The following is a 12,532-nucleotide window of genomic DNA, read 5'->3' on the forward strand; positions in this document are numbered from 1 at the left end:
CTATCTAAGAAGCTGAAGATTTAGTATGCATCATTAAAAATAACTATATGAAGTGTGCACTAGAAACAGAATGTCACAAGATGGGCGTTCATACTACCCAACTGATTGGCTCCCATTGCTTCAGCGTCGCCTACCTTACTGGCACACAGTATCTAATTCAGAAACATGACTGGCTTGGTTCCCCTCTCTGGACTCCAGCCAGCGACAAACAGACTTTGCCACAGGTGCCTAACCCACTGAGCTAGGTGAAAGGATTATGAATAAAGGTCACTGTCGTTTGTTTTTGTGTGAGTTATGGGTCAGCTGGCCTCGTCCATAGGTTTAGAAGTCCCAGGTCACCCCTTTACTTGTCGGTTAGTTGCAGTTTCGGAATCCTGGGAGAGGGTGCTTTGCAGGTCCATTCCAAAGAAATGGACGTGTAGGTCACTGCCATTGGTCTGGGGAAGGCCTCTGAATTTTTGCAACTGTGCCGTAGACCTCGGGTCCTAGAGATGACCATGGCAAACCCTTCACAGGGGTTCCCTAAATAAAAACGTAAGGGGGGTTCTTGTAGTGAAGCGCCTGGCTGTCTTTGGGTGGAGTGGGGTCATTATTTTGTGGTTTGATGAATTGTTTGAGTGTTTCATACAATGTTATCAGTCGCTCTAATGTGGCTGTGGCCATTTATGGGGCCCAACGAAGTGTGTCCAGTGCTCAAAACTCAATTGACCAAAAAGGCAGGGGTAGTGGAAGTGACATCAGGATGCACCTTTAATGTACTTGATGATATCAGGTAAACCAGCTTTTCTCCTCACTCTTTGACTGCTAAGGGGCTAGGAGAAGGGCTAGAATTAGAAATGCAGAAAGCAATATGAAGCCTGTTCACTGTTTGCCCTTCCACCTGCCTTTATGACTCATGAACCCAGCATTAGTACGTGAAGTGCCACGGGCTCAAACGGGAAAGTCATGGGTGAAACCTACTACCCGCATATACTGCTAATCTACGTCCTGGCTCAGTTTTGGAATGGCGCAGGTCTTTGGTTCATTCACATTACTCTTCTCGGTGGTGTGCTTTTTGTAGTATGTTTTTTCGTGTGTAAAAGAAATAGCTTCTTCCGCTCTCTTAACCTCATCATCACATTTGTGCGGCACTACGCCAGCAGCAGACCACGTGCATCGCGTGGAGAGTGCTCAGTGGAGAGTGAGCTGGGGTAACGATGTTCGGATTTCTCTTGGGGGCAAATGGGAAGCCTGCCGTCAGGACCTATGCACGCATGATCTCTCTTACCTGCGGCCACGCCGGCACGTTTTGGCCTACACGTGCCCCGGAAGTCAAGCAGTGATTCCGAAGACACGCCCTACTCCTGAATGAAACCCGTCTCTGAGTGCCTGACTCAGCATTGGTTTGGATTCCAGAAAGCACCTGGGGATTAGGCGCATTCTGTGCCACTGCCCCGCCCAGGCTGCCGACATGCCTTGCCGAGGGATAACTTATGACTCCACATTTTTGGGAACACCATGTTTTCAGTCCTAAGCATCCATCAACGGCCTTTTGCCTTCGGGCGGAGGGGAGGTGTGGTTCACTTCATTTCAACCTTTTGAACTAACATACCAGTCATCCTCTTGACCCAAAAATTCGGGTGAAGACAGGTGTCTAAGTGGGTGAGCCCATAAAGGTGAATGGAGGTTAAACATTTTTTGCAGGGTGATATAGGTTCGAAAAGCAGTTGACCCCCTTTAAACTCTCTGTGGTATTTTCTTTGTCACGTGGGCGAATAAAAGCAAAATGAGGGTGACACCATGAGTTGGCCTGCAAGAAGTACCAGATTAGAACGATTAACACAAGTAAGATGGTACCTACCTCACATTATGTAGCTGGTGAAATCGGAGCATTCAGGCAAACGTAAGGGCCACACTATATATTGCCATATCGGACTTGATATTGAATATACTCAAATACTAAATGCCATAGCGAGGGATGTAATTTACAATGTACAAATCTGGCAGAAAAACCTGCGGAATTTCTCCCACCCCCTGTAAAATATGGAATTGTAATTTGCATTGCCTAAAGGAGAATAATAAAGTATTTATAGTCATTTCCTTAAATATGGCTTTGCATGCCAGAAACCAAAATAACATCAGGAACCTAACCAGTACAATTAACCAAGCTCTGTATAATAAAGGCTTTTTAAAATGTTTTACCAATTGATTTTCATACGTGGACTTTAATAATTGTACAGCTTGTCACATAAAAATAGTAAATTACTTGTAGTCTCATCATATATGAAAATTAAGCATTACTAAGTCATATATGCTATCAGATAACATCCAAAATGCATCCACCATAAATTGGAAGCAGGTGTTCAGATCAATGAATATTATGCACATTGAAATTAAAGACAGCCAAGGACATCATGCAGTAATATTGCCAGTAATACCTGCTGCCCCGGTGTTGTTGCTTCTCACTGCTGCAAATTACTTGGCAATCCCTGTGATTTCATTAATCTGACCACAGAAGTAGGTAGAATCAAGACACAAGGTCAAATCATCAAGTACTTTCAAATAAAACACGTTTTTTTTGTGAATGGAAAGCAAAGCTGATAGCCTAAACGTGAAAACAACATATTTTAAATAAATACAAATTTCAATGTGTTTACCTTTTGGCTAGGTTTAGCAGCTGGTTGCCTGTGCTCCTTAACAGCAGAGGATTATTAACATGTTGCAGCATCCGGGTGTAAACTAAATTGGGTCTGATGTTTTGTAATGATACTTCCTGTGACACCATGGGAGGTCAAATGTTTCGTAAAATTACTTCCATTACAGCTTTCATTTTGGTGTAATGAAGTGACTGGGCTGAGATGTCTGTAACTCTGACTTTGGCACTGTAGCTTATAGATTTTTAGCAGCGTTGGGGTCCATCACCATAACTCATTCCTGTAGCCCGCAAAATGACCTCACAGAAAGTTAGAGTGGGACTGGGCTACAATAGCTAGGGATACCAATCTTACCAGGAACTGTATCACTGAGAGCCTAACCATGGCTCCTGTGGGGGATGTTTGCACGGATACAATCGAGGGCTAGTCCTTTAGGCACTTTCTATGAACCCATAAGGAAATTAGTTTTTTAATACAATTGAGGGCCTAGCAGTTAGACCGATGCCCTATGGGGAAGCCTTCACTGACGCGATATATACCCTACCCATGCAGAACTGTGAATAAAAGTTGTACAGAGCGATCTGTGATTGCAGTGCACAAGGGAGCCTGGAGGAACCCAAGTCAGTGGATAGACTAGGCTGAATGAACCCTGGGATCTGGATCTAGTGAATAAGGAAGCCTGGACAAAGCCAATTCCGTGGATACAGCATTCTGGACCTACATGGATCTGTTGATACAGAAGGCTGGACCTACCCAGGTTTGAGGATACAGTGGGAAAAGGAACCTGGACCGACCCATGGGTGTGGATACTGTAGGCCTGGAAGTCTGGACGGACCAGGAATGACAATACATCAAGAAAGGAATCCTGGATGGAGTACTATATATTGATACAGTGGGTGAGTGCTTTTGAGACCAGTCACCATGTCTTAGAAAACACACCTAGAATCCCAACTGGCTCCTGTCTCTGTTAGTCAGAAATCAACTTGAGGCAGTTCAGTTGGTATCCACTAAATTCATCTCGAAGAACTTTGGGATTTTTTTCCATAAACCTGTCTCATTTAAAAAAAATGCATATCCCTTTCCCCATTGGCTTCTATCTCCTTCCAACTTTTCCCCCACTTATCAACAAAACCAAGAACATCGCAGGAAATAATGTCACATAATGCAGAAGTGATGTCACATAGTGGAAATGACAGCTTTAAGTAGCTGAAGAAGTAAAACTGTTATCTCTAGGAAGTGAGTTCTGACGTAGCCTGCAACATGACCTGAATCGAATCGCCTCTCTAAGCCCCCTGTCAACTTCTCACATCCAAATCCCGGTGCCAGCCCTGGATTGCCAAACATTACTCGCATCTCCCGCTGCCCGTCAGTGCGAGCGCCTCACATGGCCAGGCCCACCAGCCCTTATTTTCATACTGCCCACAATCACACATAAAATCCAGCGAGTTGGAAGTTAAACTCCACATACAGTAAACTCATACAATATTTGGTCTTTCGGCTGAGAGCCAGCAACGCAACCAATGATACAGCTGTGAAGTCGGTTGGCACTCGGGCACGATACTGAGCACATTAGGCTTGCAGCGTCAATGGAAGATTATACTGTGTTAATTAAATAATCAAAGTTGTAGAAGGGACAAAATATTGAGTAGCGAAAACACTTTTACCCTGATGAAGCCAGGAGAATCCAATAAGTGATATTTGAGGCCTTGAAGTGCCTTCCTTTCATAGATGTCGGGATAGTGGAAGCGCCCCATATGGCAGAGTCATTTGCCTATATTTCCGCTTACGATGGAGTCGGCGGGGACACAGCCCTTCCTGTGCAGTTAGCCCCTATCCCATTGTGGGCCGAGTGCCAGTGGGAATTCCGGATCGGGCCTTTCAAACGCTGGCCCCCGGGGAATGCTTTGAACATCCCGCCTGTGGAAGCCTCACGCTTCCCCCTTTGTAGACTTAATCACCCTCTATCAGCACGATTCAAAGTGCCACCTGGAGGCAGTTTTGTGCCTGCACAGTTTGTCATCCGTCGGTTTACCACAGGTGTACAATTATCCAGTTCGTCCACCCCCTTTCAGTTATATGTGTTAGACAGCCCGGTCCGCTAATGCGCCTGTTGCAGAAATCTGCAACTGGTTTTAATCCGCGTTGCTTTCCGTCTGAGATCTTTAAACACGTTCCATAACGCTGTGTACATAAAACAGCACCTATTGTTGTGTTGTAGGCTGTGCATATAGCCTATAGTATCTTACTTTATTTTAGGTGAGTGTACATGTTGGGCAGAACCTACTCGAGTTCAATGGTAGAGGGAGGGCTGTGACAACCTCTAGTAGAGGACCAGTGAGGTCTCTTCTATTCCCATCCCCGGACAGTTGTTCTGACGCGAATTCATCTATTCGAAATACTGGGGCAAATATAACGCTAGTCCCCCGTTTCTCGGCCTAATCGCTTGAAAAAAGTACCCCCACAATGTCAGTGTAGCTCTTATGTACTCAATTTCGAAGGTAAGAAAAATTATTTTTATTGTTCAGTCTTCCAATCTCGAGGTCCAAATAGTATGAATACTTTGGATAAACAAAAATATAACATTAAAGTTATGGTTCAATAGTTATTATAGGAGTTACAGCTGACTTGTAAAAACAAGTTTTAACAAAGCACTGACCTACGCAACTATGATAAGATAACAGCAATGTAGGTTTGGAGCTCCATAAACTGTGAAAGCCACATATTATGTCCGGTTCACTTTGGAAGAAAATGTGCTTCTAGCAAATGTAACCCTAAATTAGGACCAGTTCGAGGGACCTTCAGAACTCCTTTTAAAACAACCAGGCAAATATGATCGAGCCTTGCAGCGGGATATGTAGCCATCTCTGCTGTTGTAAGGAGATGGAGCTCACCTTTAATAGAATGACCTGCTGCGGCAATATTGACTGCCATCATGCCCTCGATCAGTGCAATCTCTGTGATGATTACTGCCACAAGTATGCCTTCCCATGGAAATGCCAGGGGTTGGGATGTGAGGCCTTTTGTAATTGAGAAATCTACACAAATCCTGCATCCATCATGTTCCATCCTATTGGCATGCCCTGAAACCTCTTTGGCATCTACAATTTTGTTGAAATACGCAAATGAAAATCATCTCGAATTCCATGATTGTTGGTCATGAACAATAAACATGTTAGAAAGTGGAAGAACCTCCCTGAGGTCTCTCTTAGTGTAGAGACGTTCTCTCTCGCTACAGAAAATTATGCCAACCCCCCCTCCCACCAGCAACAGTTAGGGTCCGGATTTGCCCAGTCTACATAGGAATCACCACTTCTTCTTTCACCCCTAGAAGAAGATTTTGATGTCCTTAGTGTCCGACTTCCAGCATGACGCCTGCTGCTGGACATTTGGAAATGGCTCTGATGGATGCAACACCCTCTTTAGACCCTGCTTTAAGATCTGCTAATGGATCTTTAGTGAGCGTCCAAATAAGTGAGTGATCTAGGGTGGTGTCAATGCAAGCTCGTCCTTGACTCAAATCTCGTAACTGATCTTGATCTGGACTTGCGTTTGGAGCTGTCTGATCCATATTTGGATCCAGAATGAGTGGGTGGAGTCGCTTGCAGATTTACCCTGCGCTTGCACTCCTAAAAGTGGAACCAGACACCTGTTCACGCTTGGATTGGTTGAGCCTGTTGCTCATCTTCCTAAACAGAGCACAAATTGATCACATCCTTGCTCATTCGCTGCAGCACATGCGCTGTTGGGGTGGGCTATCACACCTGCACATGTTTCAATAAATAAATAAGGACAGTGCTCACTTTCTTCAACCTCATTCCCATTGCACATGATCATGAGTTGGTATTTGCATTTGTATTACTCACAAACAGCTATTAATACAGCATTGACGTTTTTTTCAAAGTCTGAAGATTGTGTCCTGAATTGTCTCTCTTAACTTTCCCCTTAGTGTACACTACTACACATTGCTCCTCAGCCTGAATTTTGTGGCTTGCTAATCTTTGATATATAGACATATTTGATATCTTTAGTTAGAAATTGCACCTTTATACCTCATTGGTAGTCATGGATCGCTCTTGGCAAAACTCTCCAGGTGCCTCAGATGTTTCCATGCTCCTACAACTGGGTGACAAACAAAGCCAATAGTCTGAGGTCTGTTTCAGAAAAAAAACACAAACTTAAATAAATCCTGAGTGTCCCTGTGGGGTTAAGGATTGGGCCAGAGATTGTGAAAGTGTCAAGGGTTAGTTAGAGGTGTCCAACGTTGGTCAGCTGGGCTAGATCCATGACACACTGTTAGGGTAACCATTGACTACGAGATTGAGGTTAATTATATGTAAATGTATCTCTTGCACATACCTTGAAAGTCTATCATGGATTTGGCCATTGCTGGCACCCAATCAGTTTTATAATCAGTAGGGCCTATGCTCTACCCCAATTCACCTTCTTAATGGATACAGGCTTCGGTAATCTTAATGGATACAGGCTCCAGTAATGTGCTGGAACATTTGCAGCTCACACTGTATCTCTACAGTAATTCAGATAGAGATGAATTTACAGTTTGAAAATATGAGGATCTTGCATTAATCTGCACTACCAGCCATAACTAGATGTCTACTATTTTTATTATTTTGAAATACAATGCTGAGTTTCGTTTATTAAACTTAAAAAGTTCAGCAGTGGAAACCCAGCTTCAAACACCAAGCAACACAAACCAACAGCACAGGAACAAAAAGGAAGAAAAACAAACACAAAACCTTTACTATAAATCACTCATCAGTAAATAAAACTGACAATAATCAAAAAATGTCCAAGAGAATCAACTAAGAAATTCAGGCGTTTGGGATGTGGTCCAGTATCTACCAGTTGTTGTTTGAGGCTTTTTGCACCAACAGGGCACCTGTCAACCTTTTATCACAAAACGTATTGCCACAATTCAGCAACACTCGGTGTACTTCTCAAATACACCTGGCTAATATCACATGTAACTTCCCCTATTTGTTATTCACTTGTACAAACATGTAGCACTTTAATAGAAAATCATACATTTCATTCACACAATTCATGTCATCAATCGATTGCAAAACTCCCTTTCTTTAATAATAAGACCTAAACTGCAAATTTACTCCCATCAACCCCGATTGTAACAGCAACGCTACAGACAAGGCCAGGGTGCAACATCTGACATCAAGCACACAAACCCTTGTTTGCTGTCCACCACCTCCCGAAGCACAGGGTATAACAACTAGCATGTGTTAAGATTAAGCCCAGTGCCAATTATGTTTGTACCTGGGGGGATTTCCAGGCAGGCTGGCCACTCCTGCTGCCAAACCTTAAAAATATATTTTAAACATGTACAGACCCCACCATATCTTGTATGTTTTCTTATTTTAATCGCTGCACCTTGTGTAAGGGAAGGATTACAAGGTTAAAATAACGCACTTGGAATAGGAAACTGATGAATAACTAGGCACTCACTTTCGCTTGATATGTGTGCAAGCACTCGTGAGATGTTGTATGAAGGAGTGGGGCGCCGGACATAGGTCAAATGTAGACCAGTAACAAGCAAATTGCGAATTTTCTCTGAAATGTAAAGGCTCACATCCCAAACACTTGATTGTATTTGGAACCTTTTAGTGATGGGGCCATGTAGGTGACCTCTGGCCCCTCCTGGAGACATTGGTGTCCAACAGCATCTCTGAGAACCGTATGATTTATCGCCATAATTCTGCTTCCACTTTAAACTTCAGTTCACCATATCCGTACATTATAAAAGGGTTCAAGAGCCAGCTCTGCCAATGAGACTCACTCCACGGACCTAGGGTGCAAGGGTAAATTCCATGAGTTCCCCTAGGGTGGAGCACAGGGTGACTCAGGATTCCTCAAAGCCGGGATTAAAAGAGTTGTGCAGGCTCACCACCAGAGCTCTGTGCTCTGGTCGAGCAACAAAAACATGGAGCATCCTTAGGGACAGTTCTGTGAGACGAAATACGGGGAAAGTCGGAGATAACAGAACAGGAGAAGCGTGACCCAGCTTTTCATACTGTACTACGACCTTAATCCGTACAGTTGTAGAAAAACACACTGGTGTGTGCTGTCCAGTCCTGTCCCATTAGTATGTTTCTGTAATCTGCACCCCATACATTACATTGTTCCCCTCCAGCATCTGGAGGTACTTCTCTTACAATTAAAAAGTGTTCTCATTACAGCATGCCACTGCTCCTAGATGTACACTTTACTGAAGTTAAAATGTGTGTTATATTAGTAAATTGAACATAACAGGAAGGACTTGGATGCATTCTATTGTGGGAAGGAGACCACTTCACTTTATAGTCTCTTTCAAGAATAAGGAGTGATAAAGCCAACAGGTCTCACCTTTCCGCCCTATCGTCTTTTCCATTGTAGTTTGCCAATGTTCTGTAGCATTGATGAAGAGCATGGTGCTTTTAGTCAATGATGCACAGCATCAGGGCGTAGGAGGGCGTTCTGGGGGAAGAAAAAAGGTGCCCTGACAGAACTGCTGTTGCAGATTGCATCATTCTTTAGGCAGTCAAATGCGTCACAGTGCATTCTTGTGTGTGCAGATTGACGTGGGCACCATTTTCTTTTTTATTTACCAATCCAAGATAGCAGACACTACTTCAATCTGTGAGTAAAACGAAAATATAGTTTTTAGTCCAAATCACAAATTGAAAATAAGAAAGGATGGTATTGAGGGGCAAAATAGGAGCAGGTGGGGAAGAAGAGGAAAAGAAGCACACAAGCAAGAAAGCAACATGGAGGATGGGGAGAAACACATAATCCAGAGAGCAATATAGGGGTACAGCGGATTGTGGGGAGAGCACACAAAAGGGAGTTAAGCACACAAGGGAGAGAGCAATGAGACGGTGGAAGAGAAACACAACAAGGAAAAGAGCAAAACAGAGCATGGGGCAGGGTTTGATCAGAGAAGCGCACAAGATAGAGAGCAATCAGCACATGAGGGAGAGTACCACACAGGGATGTGGAATTCCCATCATTCTACGCCTGGGACATATTATTTGGGGTCAAAAGCAAGACATTTTTATGTTTATTTTGTCCTTGGGACAAGTAGGCCCAAAACCCTAACGCACAAACCGTTTGGTTGTCAGTTTACAGAGAAAGGACTGCCTGCAGTTGAGGTAATATATGTGTCCATAATTAATGGTGTTCAAACTAGTATTTATGGTTCATTTTTTTTAAAGCCTTTATTATTAGGGTGAGTGCTGTAAAAAACGTTTTAAGGTTACACTGCACTACTGACAGTGGCTCCAGTAAAACAAAAACAAAAAGAAAGTGTACACACATTTGAAAAGTATGACAATGTGAGGCTAAGTTTAATGCTCCCAGAACGATCTCTGATTATATGCAAATGTTTGCAGAAGCTTGTAAGCAAGAGTGATGATTCTTTACTTTCAAAATAAAATGTTCAGAAAAAATGCAGGTAGTAAACGAAAACCTATTGGTACTATGATATTTTGGGTGCTATTTCTTTGAAGTGTCATTTAGTAAAAGGTGTTGATGCATGCTAGTATTTCCCAAAAATATTCCTAGTGGAAAATCAGTGTGACATTTTCAACAAGATTATGGGAAGCATGAAAATAAACAAGCACTGGCGAAGCTACCCGATCCAACATTTGTTGTGAGTCTTTTGGTTTCGTCAATACATGTCTTGTTTTGATGTGGCTTTTGTAACTCTTTATAGTTGTGGGAGCTGCTAGGCCCACCCCATTGTAACGAACATTGGCAAAAAAATATATTTTGGTCTCAAAAAGCACACGTTGCCACTAGTGGTGTAACAAAGTTCTGGCAGTCCCTGCGGTGCAGGGAGCCCCCTCCAGGGGACCCTCTCAGAACAGCACCTGCCTTGTGAGGGTCTGGAAGTGGGGGGGGGGGCCTCCATGTTCTTTGCAGAGGGGCCCCCTCCAGTTTTGTTACACCACTGATTGCCACAGTAGTTCCTGGCACTAAATACAACTGCACTTTTTTTCCCAATCCTGGAAGAACTTCTACTTCTGCCATTGTCCGGAGTAAATTTCCAGCCTTTCTCAGCATGGAGAAAGATTAGAAAACAGGTAATGAACATCCTTAAAACATGCAAGTTAGTAGCTTTGCAGACTCAAAGGCATTCCAGCCCTGGAACTATTGCTTACTGCTTCCTCCAGCAATGGTACGTAGATCTGCAGAAAGGTAGCAGAATAAAGAAATTGCTACAGTATGGATTGAAATTGCAAGTATTCAAGCCCTACTATAGTATTTGCCCTGGCATGATCAGAGAGGCTATTATCAGAGCTCTTACAGAATGAGATTGCTGCCATAATTTGTTGCCACACTACATGGCACCAGAGGGAAAAGTAGATTTAAGAAGCAACCAGTCCCCTGAACAAGTAGATACTTTATTAAAATCCACACCCCTGAACACAGGTGCAGGAGATGGTACTTGGCGGAAGAGAAGCTCACGGGGTAGAGAGCTGGAAAAAGCATGTCTTCTCATAGAATGCATAACCAAAAAGTAAAAAAGTTTTCTGAAATTGAGCAGTGAAAAGATACAAGTCAGCTAATCAAAAGGATGGTAAAGAGGCTATACTCCAAGGGAGGGATAAACAGCAGAAGAAAAGGGCAAGTCATCAAATGAGAACCATGCAAATGGTGTCAATAAAGCCAACCAGTGATAAGCAATGAGTGTCCTTTAAGCCCATTGTAAGTTCAGAATATGTATTTTCTAACCAAGTAGATGAGACCTAAAGAATTGCAATAGACAATGCTCTTGAAAAAAATTGTTGAATTTCAACCGTTCACTTGATTATTTCTCCCTCTGGATAAACTGCATCCTACACCATCACTTTAATTTACGTCTAAACACTTACTTGACAGTTTTCTAATTGGTTAATTTGTTTTGAATCTTGCTTTGTGTGCTTATTTTATTGTATATTCACTGATCAGAATTAATACAATCTGTCTGTCTTCCAGGGTTTGTAGCAGCTTTGACACATGCGTTGGACAACACAACTAACACAAACACAACGTCGGAGCTCAGTGGTGAGTTTCTACTTTCATTCTCAGTGGCTACTACTGAATTTTATAATTATTTAATTATTTCTCTGGGCCCATATGCCACGTAAAGCTTGCAGGATGGCTCGTTGGCTTGCAGCGAAGAAATGCAGTGATCTGCTTTTCACGCTCAATACAGTGAGTAATAGATGCATCAGATATTTATAGAGCTTAGAAATGGCAGAAGTGTGGCATAAAGCACTGTATAAAAATATAATTGAATGTAAGATGTCAAGGTTGCAGAAACATACTGGAATTTAAAATCAGGATCTTGGGCCAGATGTAGGAAAATTGCAAATTGCGACTCCTTCCGACTCGCAAATTGCAAGTCGCAATTTGCAATGCAGAACGGTGTCTCAGACACCGTCTGCGAGTCGGTATGGGGTCGCAGAGACCCACCTCATTAATATTAATGAGGTGGGTCGCAAATTGCGGCCCCATACCGACTATAGGCACTCGCAAACATGGAGGCCTGCTGTAGTCAGCAGACCTCCATGTTCGTGACTGCTTTTAAATAAAGCAGTTTTTTTTTTTTAAGTGTAGCCTGTTTTCCTTAAAGGAAAACGAGCTGCACTTTAAAAAAAAACGAAACCTTTAGTTTCGGTATTTTTTCAGGGCAGGTAGTGGTCCCTTGGACCACTACCTGCCCTGAGAAAATAGTTTTGGGTCCATTCACAAAGGGGAAGGGGTCCCATGGGGACCCCTTCCAATTTGCGAGTGGGTTACCATCCACTTCAAGTGGATGGTAACTGCGACACCATTTGCGACCGCATATGCGGTCGCAAATGGTATTGCATACCACTACGAATCGCAAATAGGAAGGGAACACCCCT

At 43.1% G+C, this 12,532-nt stretch overlaps 1 protein-coding gene and 1 pseudogene across 1 annotated transcript in view; one reads left to right on the plus strand and one right to left on the minus strand.

Moving 5' to 3' along the window:
* TGFA (transforming growth factor alpha) overlaps positions 1-12,532 on the plus strand; it is a 51,157-nt gene that overhangs the window by 11,087 nt on the left and 27,538 nt on the right. Inside the window, exon 2 of the mRNA XM_069214204.1 lies at positions 11,619-11,687. Within this exon, the coding sequence (XP_069070305.1) occupies positions 11,619-11,687 (69 nt within the window). The remainder of the gene's footprint in view (positions 1-11,618; positions 11,688-12,532) is intronic.
* LOC138266520 (transformer-2 protein homolog beta-like) lies at positions 5,410-6,019 on the minus strand (annotated as a pseudogene).

The sequence above is a fragment of the Pleurodeles waltl genome, chromosome 11, assembly GCF_031143425.1.
Source record: "Pleurodeles waltl isolate 20211129_DDA chromosome 11, aPleWal1.hap1.20221129, whole genome shotgun sequence".
Classification (NCBI taxonomy): Eukaryota; Metazoa; Chordata; class Amphibia; order Caudata; family Salamandridae; genus Pleurodeles; species Pleurodeles waltl.